The sequence below is a fragment of the Rhinolophus ferrumequinum genome, chromosome 19 (assembly GCF_004115265.2).
Source record: "Rhinolophus ferrumequinum isolate MPI-CBG mRhiFer1 chromosome 19, mRhiFer1_v1.p, whole genome shotgun sequence".
Classification (NCBI taxonomy): Eukaryota; Metazoa; Chordata; class Mammalia; order Chiroptera; family Rhinolophidae; genus Rhinolophus; species Rhinolophus ferrumequinum.
The window spans coordinates 54,726,157-54,744,352 of record NC_046302.1 but is presented as its reverse complement, the minus strand read 5'-3'; the positions used below and the strand labels follow the sequence as shown (position 1 = coordinate 54,744,352).

Genomic DNA, 18,196 nt, shown 5'->3' with positions numbered 1-18,196 from the left:
GTTTTGTAATTTTCAGTTAGAAGTATTTCATTTATTGTGCTAAATTTATTCCTAAGTATTTTAGTCTTTTTGATGTTATTGTAAATGAAATTATTTTTCTTATTTTGGATTGTTTATTGCTAGTGTATAGAAACAGAATTAATTTTGCATATTGATTTTGTAATTTGCAACCTTGTTCAAGTCTTTTCTTTGCTCTAATAATTTCTTTGTGGATCCCTTAGGATTTTCTATATATAAAGTAATCTCAACTGCAAATAGAAATCGGTTTACTCTTCCTGTCTAATCTGGATGTCTTTTATTATTGTTTTGTTGCCTGATTACTCTGAATAAAACTTCCACTAGAGTGTTGAGCAGAAATGGTGATGGCAGACATGCTGTCCACTTCTCCACAGCTATAATTAAGACCCTTATTTATTAAACTGTGCAAAGAGAACAGATTTCAAATTCATGTTCCGATTTCAAATTCATGTTCATGTGTTATTCGAAATGGGACATAAATATACCTTGTTTCAATCCTTCCACTTTAAAAGAGCATAAAATGTTTATTAACTTCCTAGTTTGGTATTGGGAAGATAAACCAGAATTTTATAATTTCCTTAAAAATGAAATATTATGTAAATTCATGAGGCAATGTTATAAAGTATGATTAGGAAAATTCATAAGTGGGGAACAAAACCTTGGGCCACAACCATTTTTCCTTCTTAGAGATCAGAATTATTAATAATCATGATCTTTATTTTGAAATAAGACAGGCTATGGTCCAGGTGACTTTCCAGGAAAGCACACAAAATGTTTGCCTGCCCTCGGGGATATGCATAACTTCCACACATCTATTAGATTGATCCTCCTTTGTTTAGGAATCTTGCTTGCTTGTTCTTTTTATACATTGTCTTCATAAATAAATTAGTATCCCAATTAAATGTAAAAGTAGCTTATAAAAGGATTTCCTCCTTGGGCCAATAATTTCTTCCTTCTGAAAAATGAGGAAGAAAGGGTCAGAACACTCCTTTTTTTGGCTGGAACTTTTGCCTTGATAAGCTGCACAAAGGCTGTAGTGCTTCTGCCTTTGAGGGCTCTCGCTGAGGTGCAAGGCGGTTTCTGGGCCCCAGAATCCCTCCCAGGAAGGGAGGGGCTACTACCTGTGGCTACACTTGCAACCAGTACTGAGATGTGGTTGGACATTGCATTTGATTCCTAGAAAGAGAGTTATTTTAGTCCTTTCCGGCTACTATAACAAAATACCGCGGACTGAGTGCTCTATGAACAACAGACATTTACTTCTCACAGTTCTAGAGGCTGGGAAGCTCAAGAGCAAGGCGCCAGCAGGTTCAGTATCTGGCGAGGACCTGCTTCCCAGTTCATAGATGGCCGTCTCTTTTCCGTGTCCTCACGTGGCAGAAGTGGGGAGGGAACTCTTTGGGGTCCCTTTTATAAGGGCACTAATCTCATTCATGAGGGCTCTACCCTCCTGCCTCAATTACCCCCAAAAGGCCCCAGCTCCTAATACCAATGGGGATTAGATTTTAACATATGTATTCTGAGCGAGGGGGTGAGGGTGGGGGCGGGTGGGGCACAAACATTCAGTCCTTAGCAAAGAGGCATTATTAAGTTTGACAGACTCTAAAACAGCTATTATTTTTAGTAACTACCTACTATGGAGGTTTGGGATAAGTGCTTTCTCTAAATTATCTCCTTTGATCCTCAAATAATCCTATCCATAGGCAGTTTTATTAATCCCAGTTCTACTTGTAGAAGCTGAGGTTTAGGGGTAGCCGGACGGCTCAGTTGGTTAGAGTGCGAACTCTGAATAACAGGGTTGCTGGTTCATTCCCACATGGGTCCGTGAGCTGCACCCTGCGCAACTAGATTCAAGACAACGAGCTGCCGCTGAGCTGCTGGAGGGGTGGCCAGATGGCTCAGTTGGTTAGAGTGTGGCAGCTCTGAACAAAAGGGTTACCGGTTCAATTCGCACAAAGGGATGGTGGGCTGCGCCCCCTGCAACTAAGATTGAAAATGGGGACTGGACTTGGAGCTGAGCTGCGCCCTCCACAACTAGATTGAAGGACAATGACTTGGAGCTGATGGGCCCTGGAGAAACACACTGTTCCCCAATAAAATTAAAAAAAAAAAAAAAAAGATAGAAGCTGAGGCTTAGAGGTTACAGAGGCGATGGGTTTTTTTTTCCGTACCCAAGTTTCCCCCCTCCCATTTTCTGTTACTAGCACCCCCCTTTCCTTAACAGAACTATCCTGTGCAACTCCCTGAACTTCTGGCGTGGGTCAGAGTGTGAAAAGTAACCTAGGATCAGGGAATCTCCTAAGGATGATTCTGATGGGGACTTTACCGTGGATTTTATATCCAGGTGTTGAGAGGGAAGCTTTTTTTCCTTCTAGGGTCATTACATGGAAAGAGGAAGCCTGGACCACAATTCTCTCTTCCCCTACAGCTTGGGAGTATCCTGCCAGTACTACAAGAGAATGAGACAAACACTGAGAGAAGCAAAACCAAGAAACTGAGAAAAAGGATATTGATATTTTTGGAGTCTCTGAGGCCAGATCCTTTCCTAGAGTGAGATGATAACTCATTTTTGCTTACCTGTTTGAGTTAGACCTTTATCATTCGCAAGAAAAAAGTTAGCTTACACACACGAAATTGAGACGGTTGCAAAGCTAGTGTTAAATCTATGCCTGTCTGGCTCCAAACTTTGTGCTCTATTCAGTACCTTGTTTAGATTACAGGGCTATGAAGCAGATATTTTACATTAGTCAAGTAATAGAATTAAAGGGTATGAAATGCCTATGATGTCAACTAATAGAACTGCTGTCCATGACCCCAAATATTAAAATTCATGTCCAAATTATGAGGAAGAACAAAAACGTACAACTTCTCCAAGAGAAAATAAGGCATTATTTTTCTCTTAGAATAAAACACCACAGATAGTAATATGAGTTCTTAGGTCAGTAAAGATAAGACGGTAAAGATAAAACGGGAAGGATCCTAGGGGGCAGCCCTTTGACTCCCCAGGGTAACTGAATATTTCCTGTGACTTGGGGCCAAAATATCTTCATCTAATCTGAATGACCTGATACAGCAGACTGAGTTGATGGCTGCCAGTGATTTATGGATCTAAGAGGTTGCAGAATGATTGAGAATGACCAAGAATGTTACAAGGAAAATTAAGGTTAGGGCCCTAATCCACCACTTACTAGCTGATAGGACCTTGGGTAAGTCAATTCTTTGAGATTTTAAGTTCCCGTTTGTTTTTGCAAAATAGAAATGGGAATAGCTGCCTTGACATCCCATTCCCAGGGAGACTGAAAAGATCAGTGAGATAGAATGTTCTCTAAAATGCAAAATATTTTACATATTCGATTTTGTCATGGTTACTCCTCCATTGCTTAGAATTTTCCCCCTATTTATTCAGATCAACCGCAGTGCAAAAGTCAACTGTGGTGCGTTCAAATGCTAATTCAAACCCTCCCCACACTTTATTCTTTCTAAAGTCTCCTTGTTTCTCTTCTGTTCACTTACTTCCTTCCCTCTCCCCCCAGTGCCATGCTTGACTTTGCAGGTACATTTCACGGTTACAGGGTAAGTCATTTAGTAACGTGGAATGGAGGCATCAAAACCAAACCACACCAAAACAAACCAAACAAAAAAAAATTCTGCATTCTGAATTGTGAAGGTCTGGGACCTCAGAATTCAGATCGGCAGGGTCACAAACGAATCCCTCGCAGAGCGAGGATGAAACGCCGGATGGCGGCGTCTGAAACCCGCGCAGGAGCCCGCGCTCCGACCGGGGAACCCCAGGCAGGCGGGCGCGGTGGCGGGCCCGGAATTCCGGGAAGGGAGCACGGCTGCGCCAAGACTTCAACTCCCGACGTGCACGGCGGCTAAAGCAGGCTCTGCCTCTGTTCGTGTCATTCGGGTTCTTAGCTCAGAAACTACTGTCTAGTAACTGCGTGGTAGTAATTAGAGAGACAGTGAGCTTCTCTCGCGGCGCGGGGGCCGGGCACAGCTCACGGAATGCCTCTCACTCGTTGGGTGGTTCGCCCCGGCTTCGCGGAACCCGCTGTTCGACTGTCCGTGTTTCCGGGGGGACATTAATTGTGGCCCGACACTGTGGCGCGGCAGTTTAATTCTCCGGCGACGGCGGCTGATGAAGCGGGAAGAGATGGTCCTGACCGGGCTCATCAGGAAACTCGGTAACTCTGAGTTGCCCCTCGCGGGAGTCGCTCCCCTGTCCTGTCCACTTGCTGAGCGTGGACGTGTCACGTTTCCGAGTCTGGGCCACCCCAATGCGGCTCCGTTTCTCGTCCTGGCTTCTCCAGGGCAGCTCCTGGGGACCCATCTCGGACTTTGGGTCAACTCCGCCGTTCGCATCCCGAGTGCGCAGGGCTTTGCCAGTGAAAAAAAAAATCGGTTTATTTCCTTCTTAACCCCGCTCTCGCCTCGAGCGTCGCTAACGAAGTTTTAGGGTAAAGGCCGGGTGGACGTCTCTTTGGAGTTGGGGACTAGCTTTGTGCTGCGTGTCGTTGACAGGTCATCAGCTGGCGGAGATCAGGGAACGCGCGCTCAGGAGCATCCTGTGCAAGGTCGAGCACAACTTAGTCTGCTACGCCGACCTAATTCAGGAGAGGCTGCTCTTTCTCCATTTGCTGGAATGGTTCAATTTCCCGTCTGTTCCGATGAAAGAGGAGGTTCTGAGCCTGTTGAACAGATTGGTTAAGGTAGGATCGTTCTAAAATAAATACTCAGAGGGACGAGTGTTTCTTAGTCATCGAATTGTAGCATTTGTTGAAAAGTCAATTAAAAACATTTTTTTTTAAAAAAACAACTGGGGAAGTTGAAAATTCGTTTGGGTGTTTGAATGCCCATCTTTTCCCTCATTTATGACGTTAAATCTCACATAGTCTGTGCTCTGAAGTAACACAGAAGTTCTGAGTCCCGGTGTGTTCTGGTTTTTGGAATCATCATTGGAGGTGAATATTTGTCATTCTGTTTTTCTCTGTGTTCTGTTATTTACATGTTAAAAATTAGATGTGTCTGTGTGAAAGAGAACACGTTTAAAGAAAATGTTGCAGACCATGATTAATAAATAGCATAAGTGTGTTAAATTGCTTTTCCCTTATCTATATTTCAGATTTATGTTCTTCAGCCTATCTTGAGAATAGTTGGTTGTCAGATGTCAGATGTCAAAGCACATTTGACCTTTCAAAACTGTAAATTGCTGCTCAGTTGTAGGTGATTATTACTTTGACATTCTTTGACTGGTTGGAGGAGAGAATAGGCTGAGTGTCAGTGGGGAGTAGTGATCTTTTTAATAATAAAAGTATGAATCGATAATGTGCATTTCTATTGTTCAGTTTCTGGGCTTTTTCCTCATAAATGTTATCAAATGTTTTATGTATGTCTCCATAATCTATGTCCTATTCATGAAAGTTCTTTACTTTTGGGTATATCAGCACAAGATTTATTTTTTTATAAAGGAACATCTGGTATACCAAAAGCAATTTTGTGTTTTGGTTGCAGTAACATAAAGTCTAGAGATTTTGATATTCATAGTTGTGCTCAGGACCGTCCTCTTCTTATTTCAGTATCCCCCTGCTGTTCAGCATTTAGTCGATCTTGGTGCAGTTGAATTCTTGTCTAAACTTCGTGCGAATGTGGAGCCAAATCTACAGGCTGAAATTGATGGCATCCTGGATGGACTTTTTATTCTTCCTTCGGAAGTTCCTGCTCTGTGTTCTGCATCTTACCAAACGAATCAAACTGGTAACTCTTTGCAATCAATCTGATGCATTGGTTAAAATATAAATATATTGGTTCTATTGATTAATTCTGAGGAAAGGGGCCTTAGATTAACGTCAACCCCCGCCAACCTATTTTTCTTGTGTTAACTTACACAAACATGACCTTTCCCCCTCCTCACTGTTTTTTAGAGGAGGATACATTTGTATTTATTGGTTTTTTGGTCAAGGGGCCTAAAAGATGCCAGTGATTTTCTTTTTGTGAGACCAGTTTGACAGATCATTTCTTTAACAATAACAACTTTTCACTGAGCACTCGTTACTATGTGCCAGACGTTGTTCTAAATGTTTTCTGCATGCATTTTGGACTGTGTTCTCATATAGGAGTCTGGTGATATCTGCCTCAGCTCATGATCTTGTTGGGGTGTGTGGTGGGGGTCGGGGTTCAATCCAAATGAGCTACACATGGTGTACGGGTTATACTCAGAGTCAAGGAGATGCGGGTTTAAGTCCCAGTTCTACCACTAGTTGTGTGACTTTGGCTGAGGTACTTTGCCCGTCCAGGCTTTAGTTTTCTCAGCCAAAAATGTGGGACAATAAGAAAGAACATCTTGTAAAACTGTTGTGAGGATTAAATGAGGCAATGCCTGTAGAGAGCTCAGCACAAGGCCTAGCGTATATTACCCAGGCACGGAATTGTTGGCGGCTGCTTTTGTGTTCTTGTTATTTTGCGTTCAGTGTAATGCCTTGCACGTAGGAGGCATTTGAATTGATGTGAAGGAAAAAAATAAGGCGACTGAAATGTATGTGATTGAGCAGTAAAAGTATGAAAGAACGGGTTTCGCCCGCCTAATCTGTTGGACCATGGTTTTCTCTATACCAATGCTGTTGAGCTACTGCTGCGACTGTTGGTGCCACTGTTCACAGGAAGAACAATAGCTGGTGGCATTTATGGACTTCTTGTGTGACTGTGATTTTTAACAATGCATTTTACAATTTCTGTCTACGCCACAACAAAGTAGATTCTGGAATCATGAATTTTCCACCTAGTTCCTTGCAGGTGAGATTGGAGCTATGGTCTAGGGCTAACTTCTATCTGTATTAGTATTAAGAACTAGTATGAACACTTCAAACAGAAAGTCAGAAAATTTACTTTGAGCCTTTTTTTCATTCTTATTCTCATTGCATCTGAAGTGCTGAACATGTATGATGTGTGACGGAGTCGCCAAAGGTATTGGAAGATAGTGCTGGGCTCTTTAGTCTTTGACAGCTTTTCAAAAAAGGTATTAATGAAAACTGAGGTGACCAGGATCTGTATAATTGGAGTAAAAGAGAGGAAGGAGATGGCCTTAGAAGCAGAGGTGAACAGTCCTTGAATAGATGCTTTGTAACAGATTCCTTGTGTCACTGTGGATATTTTCGTCCTAACAATCGTGTTTACTTAACAGTAAAAGAGAGGGAAAAAAACAACAAAAAACCCTCAATTTGAAATTCACTCAGCATTCACATTTTATTCTCTTTAGGAAGACTATTCAGAGAAAAAACACTGGATTATTTTTCCCATTTTTAAAATAATTCAAAAACTCAAGAGAAAACATTATTATTTGAAAAGAATAAATTTTACTTTTATCAAATAATAATATAGTAATATGTATATATTTTTCAGAATTGCTACAACCACCAGAAATCTTAACGGGATATTTTCCTCAAGACAAAAGTAATTTCCAGCAGACGGAAGTGCCTCCACGGCCAGTGGGTACGTATATGTAGGGACTTAGGTCTGTTGACCTGGTAAGTCAGAAATGAATGTGCTTTTCCTCACTGTGTAGCTATACTGTGGTCAAACTCGAATGCCTCAGCACTGAACTGGATGTTTCCATTTCCTCAAATTAGGATAGAGTCTAAGTGGTAAAATGTTGTTTTTCGCAGTGCATTTGAGCAACCACCTAGGTGCGTGGAAATGGTGGCAGCAGTACTTAGTGCTTAGTCAACGCAGATTCTTTGTCAGGAGCTGTGGTGTGCAATCTGCATTTGTCATCTCATTCTCCAGCTCACTCAGTATACTGTCCGTCCAGTCACTGGAGCCAAAGACTCAGGGGCATTTTCGTTTCTTCATTTGTACCCCCACATCCAGTCGATTCTAGAGTTCCGATTTAAGAGATCTCATCCAGTTCTTTCCGTGCGTGGCTGTGTTCAGTCTCTGCTCACATGCCGCCTCCTTAAAGAGAGCTTCCTGAGAACTCTAGCCAGTGATCACTATCTGTGTTTAGTTTGCCTCCTAACACATACTGTGATCTGAAGTTACATATTTACTTCTTGTTTTCCTCATTATAAGCTTAGTGATAGCTGCAAACGCTGCTTTATCCCCCGTGTGCAGAACAAGGCCAAAAAGGACTTGGGTACTCAGTATATATTCTTTGAATAAGTGAGATGGATAGTATCAGTATCCCCATTTTACTGTTGGGGAAACCGAGGGTGAAACCTTTCTCCTAGGGGATGCAGTTAGGCAGTGGTTAAGTAAGCACACACTTCACGTTTTATTGCCTGCGAAGTTGAAATGAACAGGTTGAGTTCAAGGTACATCTGCTGATGTCAGGGATTGAATTTAATTCACATTGGAAGCCCTCTGTTATTAAAAATTTTTTAGAAACTGTCAGGTTGAATAACAGCATAAGAAAGACCAGAAAGGTTGTTCAGCTATTCAAATGCTTTGTCTTTCCTTTCTAGAAAAGTTTTGTGAGGCTTTGGTTTTGAGACAGTAGTTCTTTGTGTGTGTGGCCGAGAGGCTTCCCTGAGTGACAGTGAGAGATTTCTGAAGGGAGCGAGTTTCTCCAGGGATGGAAACGTAGGTATTGGAGTGAAGCTGTTGAAAACGGTACGGACATGTGAGATGGTAAGGCTTTGTTCTGAGTTGTAGCTTGTGGACTGATGCTATGGCTTGTTTGGAACACACCTCTATGTGTGCACCGTAAGCCTGCCCTTCCCTCTACGCCTCTTGCTTCGCCCTTAGAAAGGAAACCTTGCTTTTATGTTAGCATTTTGAAAGAAGCCACTGTGCTGTATTTGGGAAGTTAACAGGACTGTTATCTGAATTGAACGGTACCGTGCTCATTTCAAAGCACTTGTCAGAAAGACGGTCATTTCGAAGGGCTTGTGTAGGTACTATTTCTCAGTGCTGCCACCTTACCTCGTGCAATCTAAGATGTGTTAAAATGCTAAGAGAGTAGACCTTCAGAGTTCTTACCATAAGAAAAAGTTGGTAGTTACGTGAGAGGATGGAGATGTCGACTAACTACTGTGATAATCATTTTGCAGTATGTGAGTGAATCAAATCATCGGGTTGCACATCGTCAACTTATACAATGTTATCTGTCAAATATATCTCAATAAACTCGGGGGGAGCTGTGTGGAAAATCTGTTAAAAAGTAATGTGAACAGTAGTCATTTAAGATTGTGTTGATTTCTCTTAAATTTGGTGCACTGATGTTTGATCTTCAGCCTTATGGTCTTCAAGTCATCGTCAAAGAATTGTAAGCATCTGACACCATTTAGGATATTTGAATGTGACTAATTAAATATAGTGTATGATTATGTTTACATCATATTTAATTTCTCCAGTTAAAGATCTCCAAGTGCCAGTTCCTTTTATGTTAAATTTACGCTCTGTGTTCTGGTCTACCAGTAAAATAGAAAATATAATTGAAACTCTAGATGTTATTCAATACTGGTTTGTGTTGAATGCTTTTCTTCTCATAATAATATGTGAGTTCTGTTTAAATTGAGAAAAAAGAGCTCTGTTATTTATCCTGTGAGGGAATAAATGTGCAGCTGACTTGTTTCGTGCATTTTAGTTACTGTATGAGTTACTGTATTTGGGGACTTATTTTAAAGCAGAAGCCTTACTGTTAGCATTGTGCGTCTGTCAACAGTGTCTTCTCTGATGGAGTAAGTTTTGCTCTTCCATTAACAGCGAGTCAGACTGTGAAGTGTTTGAAGTTTTCTACGTTTCCTTGGCTACCTCTGACCACAACTGATAGACACGTTCTCTCCTCCAATGAAAGGTACGGTACCTGATGTATTTCAGGTATTTGGGTTCATTGATAGTCATTAAATCTGGTTGTTAATGCTATACATTTTCACCAGTCAAAAAGATACTAAGTGGCTGTGAAAGGTAGTGATGGGAACATGGGAGTGATTTTCAGTATTTCAAGAGCAAGCCAGAAAATTTGTTTGCCTTGATCAGGTCACACATGGAGTTTCTTTTCTGTGGTTGGAATCTTATGTGCTTATTGGTGACATGAGTCATCTCTTACCAGAGTCTCTGATTGGCCATTGCGATGCCTTTGCTTAAGAAAAATGGAAAAATTAAACATAAATGCAGTATTTTTAGTAGACAGTACATTTTAAAACGTGGGTTCTGTGATCAGGTTGGGACCAGTGATCTTACATAATGGATGTTAGTTGGTTGTTACCCCCCAAAGTAGATAGTAGATTTATAGGTTTAAAGAGTGTCTAAATGTCTAGTTTCATTTTTTTGCTGAAACTTTTAATTTATGTGAATGCCACAACAAATGAGTGTGTCTTTCCTTGGTGAGCATCTGGAAAATAAAGAGCAACTTGCTAGAGGTAGGGCCAGAGACAGGTGATGCTGATGAATGGTTTTTGATGGTGGCACTTCCGAGGGCTCAGTACATTCTCTTGGAGCAACATCCTGAAGAGGTGGCGTGTACATGGTGGAGGGGCAGGACGGACACAGTGGGTCAGTGTGTGTCAGCCTCTGAGGGAGACATGTGATCTGTGGTGCACTCCGCTGGGTGGTGGGTGGTGGGTGGTGGGTAGTGGACTGGAGCTGGGCTGAGGCAGGGGGTTCAGTGTCTTGGGGTGGGGGATGAATAACTGCTATGTCCCCAGTAGGGCAGTATTGAGGGGTGTCCCAGTGTGATTTACCCAGAATAGGGAAGAACAGTAAGGAATCTAATTCCTAGGATTTTACTGTATACTTACTAAGATTTTTTTCTGGCTTATTTCCTAACTTGTTTGGCGGATTCCGTTGGATTCTGTGATAGTTTCTGGGCTGCCACGTGGTCCCTGTTCTCGAGGAGGCTCTGATGGGGGATACAGAGTGAACGTGTAGTTACCATGGTACCAAATACATGCTAGGCCTATGGAAGAACCTACCCCAGAGTTGTTTATTGATTAGGTAAGAGATCTAGGAAGGCTTCCTAGGGGAAGTGATGTCTCAGCTGAGACCCGAAGGATCTGAACAGAGTCATCACGCCACTCGGTTACTTAGAATCTGGTACAGGGAAACCCTACAAATGAATAATGCTGTGTTTTATAGCTCACTGAGAAGTAGTAACCACACTTTAATCTGGAACACCTGTGAACTATTAAAGGACGTCATCATGCAAGATTTTCCTGCTGAGATTTTCCTTCAAAGGCCAAAAATCGTTCAGGTGTGTATCGTCTGTCTATAAGTGTTCAGCTTTGAAATAGAGAACTTTTAGCAAGGAAACAAACTTGCAATGTAGGTGTCCTCGGGCAGGAAATGTGAACTACCATCATTAAAAACTGAAGTATCGGGTGATTTAAACCACTTATTCTCTAACTTATTTGGGAAGTGGTAGGTCTGACGGGAGGGGGTCTCACTGGACACATGCCATTCAGTGGTACCCCTTGAATGACCGTTTTTGGGTCCCCTCAAGGGGAGAAGAGACTTGAGAGATTGCGGTTGGGCAGCAGTGACCCCTCTGAACATTACGAGTGGCATCTGTGTGTGTCTGGCACGTGTACGGCCCGGTGCTGGCGGCTGCGGAAGAACCAAATGGTGGTTCTGAGCAGCAGAGCTGGATTCCTTGCAGTCTAGTCTGCTGCTGATACAGTAGAGCCGTTGGGACCCAGGGTCGGGGATGGGGTATATCCACAGCATCTGGGCAGGGCTCAGCACCCTGGCTCTGCCGTCACAGCGCTGAAAAGCATGCCAGGGAGGGCCAGGTTGGTCCGTAGGTGGCTGTTGTCAGTGCTGTTACTAACATGTAGCTGTTTGCGCTGCAGAAACCTTGATGTGGTTTCTGAAAAGTACTTGAAACTTGACGTCTCCAATGGGAACTGATTCCTGTGTTCTCAGAAGACGGCCTTACTGACAGATTTGAATATACGCGACACTGCTGTAGTATTTAAATTGTATCTTGTTTTGACCCATCTTCTTCCATGATGCTAAATCGTGTCTGTTTCTTACGTCTTATAAAATTTGGCAACTTGCTTCCGTACTTAAGCTGCACACCCTTCTCTGAAGCCCAGCCTTCTTTCCCTGATGGTTGTCACTGCTCTCGTTCACTTCAGAGCCTCTTCTTTCTGCTGAAACTGGCCTTCGGAGGAGACGGCAAACATCGCCTGGCCCTGCAGTCAGCATCCTGCCTGCAGCAGCTGTGCGCCTATTTAAGAAACAGACTTAATTTCCACCGAGACCCAGGGTTTTTCTCTAGTAAACAAGGTATTCATGTTTATTTATTTGTCACTGGCGATGTTTCCAGATTCTTCTGAGAGCCCTGTTGTACTTACTGTATATGATTTTTCACAAGGCAAATTCCCCATTCCTTGATGTAATCAGATTATCAGCTTTGAAAACAAACTGCATGACAGAAGCACTCATGAGCCAACCCCCTTACCCCCCTCTCTTTTTGATAAGAGACATCTGTAAGGGGTTTATCTTTTTCCTCCTTGCGTACATAGTGCTGGAAGTTAGGGACTAGGATTCTCAATCCAGCTATTTATGTGGGCTTTGGGCTATGTCAGCAAGTTATATGTTATGTTAATAAATTGCTTCAGTTGAAAAATACCAATTTGTATTGTATGAAAACGATGTAACTTGTGATGCTGTCAATATTGTATGATCAAAGCACCCCACTTTTCAGGGAAAAAGCACCACCTAATGGCCAAATAGAGCACTATGCTTTCCTTGTCAAACCTGTTTATAATTTAGGGCTTCTGTGCACTTACACGGTATGCATTGAAAGTTGGATATTAAATTACAGGGATTTGTGATCATGCTTCACAGTTAATCGCTGTTCTGTTGAGAGTTTCACTGATCCTATGCTGCTTGAATATTTATGCTTTACATTAGCTTTATTACAGGTCTTAGGGTGTGGGTTTCCTCATTGTCCTTCTTGAGATACAGCATTCTGCAAATGACTGATAACAGAGAGCTTCCGGGTACCCCATACTTCATCAGAAAAAGAGTTATAATGTTGATAAAAAAAGATTAAATATCTGAAGATTTATCCAGGAATTAAATACTTATTTATCACCTACTAGATGCCAATTTTGGGGGGGTATAACATAGAACAAAACTGGGATGAGGTTCTAGCCTTTATGAACTTATATTTTAGAAACTTGGGACAGGTAATAAACAAATTTGTTTCAGATAAGGAGAAGTGTATGAAGGAAATAAAGGATGACTGCCAGAACATGACCAGGGAAACGTGGCTTACATGGATAGGAAGGTCAGGGAAAGCCTGTCCGAGCAGATCTGAAGGGTGAGAAGGAACCACCCACTTGAAGAGCTGCAGGAGGAGTCTTCCAGGAGGTCAGGGCCTCAGCAGTGAGGGAGACATGTTTGAGGAACAGAAACTAGGCTGGTGTGAGTGGAGAATAGTAAACCGGGGGTGAGGGAGGGGTGTAGAGAGGGCAATGAGGGGAGATCAGAGAGGTACCGGGCCAGAGTGTACTGGGACTTGGAGGTCTCGGTAGGACTTTGTATTTTCTTTGAAGTGCAGTGAGAAGCTCTTGGACAGTTGGTTTTTTTGCCTTTATTTTACCTAATTAAATGCCTTTATTTTACCTACTTAAAAAAATTATGGTAAAATATACCTAACAAAATATGTCATTGTAACCATTTTTAACGTGCAATTTGGTGGCATTAATTGCATTCACACTGTTGCACAACCATAACCCTTATCTGTTTGCAACTTTTTTCACCACTACAGAAACTCTGTAACCATTAAGCAGTACTCCCCATTGTTCCTTCCCCTGCAGCCTGATAACCTCTAATCTACTTCCTGTCTCTACATCTGTCTATTCTAGGTACCTCATACAGGTGGAATCTTACAATATTTGCTCTTTTATGTCTGGCTTATTTTACTTAGCGTAATGTTTTCAAGGTTCTTCTATGTTGTAGCACATGTCAGAACTTCACTCCTTTTTATAGTTGAATAGTGTTCCATTGTATGTCCATTCCACATTTTGTTTATTCATTTATGTGTCGGTGGGCACTTACGTTATTCCCACCTTTTGGTTGTTGTGAATAATGCTTCATTGAACACTGACATATCTGTTTAAGCTCTTGTTTTCCATTCTTTTGGGTACGTACCGAAGAGTGGAATTGTTGGGTCAGATGTTAATTCTGTGATGAGCTTTCTGAGGAACTGCTACACTGTTTTCCACAGTGGCTGCACCGTTGTACAGTCCCACCAGCAATGTATGAGACTTCGAATTTCTCCACATCCTCACCAACACTGCTTCTTTTCCTTTTTTTAATCATTGTCATCCTAGGCGTTGTGAAGTGGTATCTCATTGTGGTTTTGATTAGCATTTCACTAATGACTACTAATTACCGACTAATTACTAATTACTAATTCCCTAGTGACTTTTCATATTGGCTTGCTGGCTATTCATATATTATCTTTGAAAAAATGACTATTAAAGTCCTTTGCCCATTTTTTAATTGGGTTTTTTTTGTTGTTGTTGTTGCTGTTGTTGAGTTTTAGGAGTTCTTTATATATCGTGGATATTATTAAATCCTTATCAGATACATGATTTGTAAATACTTTCTCTTCTTGTGTAGGTTGTCACTTTCTTGATGTCTTTTGATGTATGGAAGTTTTTAATTTTGATGAAGTCCATTTCTGTATGTTTTCTTTGGTTGTTTGTGCCATTGGTGTCATATCTAAGAACCCAAGGTCATGAAGATTTACTCCAATAGTTTCCTCTAAGAGCTTTATGATTTTAACTCTCCTTTAGATTATTGATCCATTTTGAGTTAAGTTTTGCATATGGTTTGAGGTTGGCTTTTCTGCCTTGTCAGTCTCTACTGTATAAGCAAATAGTATTGGCTAGAAGGTTCTGTATAATCAAGTTACTTAAATATAAACCTAAATGTGCTAAGTGAATACTTGCAGAAAAGGTTGACCTTTACTTTTACTGCTATAAAAGCGCTTCTACTCTCTTAATATTGTTAGAAATACTACATAATCAGTAATCTGTCTCTACTAAGGGACAACATTCTTCTTTTTTCTTTTCCCAGACACAGTTTCTCAGAATTCTTCTGTGTCTTATTGTCATGAAGCCAGAGTTGCTCGCCATTCTCAGAATCCTTCTCCCGGGAGCAGCAGCCCCCGGCCATCTGTGGTTGGACGCACAGGCCAGCGACCCAGAGGAGATGGCCAGGATTGGGACGCAGCGTCTTCCAGGTGACCAGACAAGCCTCGTTAACTTGTGTGTGTGTTTTAATTTCCGAAGGAGGTCATTATTTTTCTGTCTTCTCTTTTGAAACATTACCACGGGTTTCGGCCTTATGTTAAATCCGCGGCTTTCATTCTTTGTTGACCATGACCCTCAGCGAGAAGTAAATATTACACTGTAACTCAGTCCCCAGTACACAGACACATACTGTGTATGTGTGTGTGCATATGTGTGTACGTGTATGTGTACCTGCGTGTGCCTGTGAGTGTGTGTCCACCAAAACAAAATGATCACAAAATAGTACTGATTCCGTGTGCTACGCACAGTGGCATTTGCTGTCCATTCTATTTCATTTAAAAAGGCATGATGATTCTGACCCACTAAGTTGTTTCTACCAGATCCAAATGGAATGTGATTTAGTTTAAAATTATAGCTTTAAGTGATAGATACATTTTGACTTACTTTTTTGTAAGTCTAATCATAATTTAAATGCATCAGTGTTTACTAATAAAGGGAATGATTGGCGAATCTGTAAAACAAAGACTCCTTCAAAGTGTACAATTTATGGTATTTTACTTTTTTTGTGTGTAAATGCAGATTTTTATATATCAGCTTTTCTTAAAGGGATTGGCATGGTGTTTGTTACCATATCCTTAGGCTACAAGCATTTTAAAGTCGTTACTCTCTTTGGTGTCATTCTAATAAATGTCTGTTGGCTCGATCATTTTCCTGTGACATTGCTGTAAACTAACCCTGATTCATGCTTCCTGTTGCTTGGCGTCAGACCAAGTGCTGTCCTGCTTTATCTCCTCTAGTCGTCCTCATCCTAATCCCGTGGTAGGACTGGTGACGATGGTGATGACGATGATCGTTTCACAGGCAGACTGGAGGTTTGGAGAGGCCACGAGCCTTACCCCAGTTTGCACAGTTGGTAAAGAGCAGCGCGGGCTGTGGACAGAATGATCTGAAGCCTGTCTCCTAATCCTTCTGTGGTAGCTGCTGTGCAGCGGGCATGGCTTTTCTTTGCTTCTTAGAAAGCCTTCCTCCCTCACTCTCTCCACTCTATCCAGTGTGCCGCCTGCTTGTGACTTTTCACTCCTGAGTGAACAACTTCCTTACGGGGCCTTTCAGAATTTCAGAGAAGCTTGGCCCATTTCCATATCATGGGGTACTTGGTATATGAAAAAGGAAGAAATGACAAAATGTATTAAATTTTGGGAATGCTACCTGTTCAATAGCATTAGTGTATCTCTGTGACTCAGCTTCAATTGTGGATGACATCAAAAGTCAAAATGTTAGGTTCTTGGTAAATGTGAGGTTCCAGCCTTTCGGTAGCACTTTTATCCCCACCCCACCACTTTATACACAAGGGGAAATATTTTTATAAAGAAAGCCAAGAAGGATGGGATGTTCCATTTTTTGGTGTATTTTCCAAATCATTATGTGATGTTGAAGGTATTAAATAAAGTTATCCATTTCTCATCATGTTTTTTCTGGCATTTTCTAGCATTCTTCATTTGTTAACATTGCCTTGCTTGGAACATTTGGTGAGAGTCACTGCACGGTGGTTAGTGCTAATGTTGACCGCTGCATAGGAATGCTGGCACATGTCGAGAACATCAGTTTGAAAAGCAAAATAGAAATGCATTTTTGGTTTCCTTTAGAATTTGGAGCCCTCTTCATGGTTTTAATCTCATAAATTCGTCAGAGTTTCTGCCAGAATTGTCACAGGATTGTCGCAGTCTAGCTGTGTCCACCACGAGGCTTGCACTGCACCAGGCAGCAGACGCAGGGAACGTGCGTGTGGGGCTGTTTCCGTGTCCCAGGGTTGTCATTGTTCCTTTCGCAGTGGGAGCAGCAGTCACGCTCACGTGAACTCCAGGATCTCGGTCCCTTCGCCCTTGGAGATGACGCACATAGATCTCCCGGAGCTGGAAACCGAGGACACCCTGCAACTGCAATTCCAGCAGCTCAGCCTCCCCCAGTTCTGCGTCTCCGTCCTGGAAGCAGCAGCCCCTCTCCTGACAGGTGAGTTGTTTTGGACGTCATAGTTCTTTTTACATAATTTGTGTTTGTTTTGCAGTTTCTAGGATTCTTGTTTTCACCATCTGTGTTAGGACCTTTTCGATGTGTATTCCCTTATCTGTTGGGTTACCAGTTCCTAAGAACCTAACACAGTGTTTAATTTAATCTCTTAGTGAAACGTGGGTGCCGTGGAGCGCTGTTCACATTGAGTCATTCCCCCCGCCATTTATGGCTTTTTCTGCACAGGCCTCACTAACGTCTGTGTGGCTGTTTTAAATGGAAGCACTGAAAAGTCAGTGCAACTCCAGTAAGTGAGAGAAGGTGGATCGGCATGAGTAGACCGGGATTAAAAAAGGCTGGCTTTTGCTCTTTAGAAACTTTTTGAGTTGCGCATTCTGCCTACTCGGTTGTTACTTAAGCTGTGAAACATGTTAAACACAAGGGCTACAACTGGATTCTTACCTTTGCAGTAATTTTTCTTAACAAAATTAAAAAAACTGGAACGTTTTACATTTTCTTTCAAATGTGCCAGGTCAAGTAGCAAAGCTGTACTGCACTGTTCACTGGATTATCGTTGTAATGTTAGTAAAGAGGATTAGGAATGGTAGCACAGTGGCCGAAGCCCGGCAGCCTAGTAATCAAACAACGGTTACCATGTGTTGCGTTTCTGCTGTGCGCGGCTCTTGTACGTGGTTTCGTGGGCATTATTTGATGCACTCCTCACACCAACCAATTTTATCCTTCCATCAGTGATGGCTACTGCTTTTATTCCCATTTTACGAATGAGGAAACTGAGGTTTAGAGTGGTTTCCTAACGTATCCAGAGTCAGACAGCTAAGGACAGAGACTTCAACCAAGGTGCTTCTGAAGCCAAAGTCCATGCTCTTGAGCACGTAGCATTTTGAAGGTAAAGAAGATAGAAATGCAAGATAGATGAGTTTTTCTTTTTTTGTTTATACTGG

The 18,196-nt window shown here is 41.9% G+C and overlaps 1 protein-coding gene across 1 annotated transcript in view; it reads left to right on the top strand.

Moving 5' to 3' along the window:
* The first annotated feature begins 3,944 nt into the window (after positions 1 to 3,944).
* Positions 3,945 to 18,196, top strand: part of RTTN (rotatin) — a 126,160-nt gene continuing 111,908 nt past the window's right edge. The window contains exons 1-9 of the mRNA XM_033087793.1: positions 3,945 to 4,205; positions 4,543 to 4,730; positions 5,598 to 5,775; positions 7,417 to 7,506; positions 9,721 to 9,811; positions 11,092 to 11,206; positions 12,093 to 12,243; positions 15,052 to 15,217; positions 17,059 to 17,237. Of these exons, the coding sequence (XP_032943684.1) occupies positions 4,160 to 4,205; positions 4,543 to 4,730; positions 5,598 to 5,775; positions 7,417 to 7,506; positions 9,721 to 9,811; positions 11,092 to 11,206; positions 12,093 to 12,243; positions 15,052 to 15,217; positions 17,059 to 17,237 (1,204 nt within the window). The 5' untranslated portion in view covers positions 3,945 to 4,159. The remainder of the gene's footprint in view (positions 4,206 to 4,542; positions 4,731 to 5,597; positions 5,776 to 7,416; positions 7,507 to 9,720; positions 9,812 to 11,091; positions 11,207 to 12,092; positions 12,244 to 15,051; positions 15,218 to 17,058; positions 17,238 to 18,196) is intronic.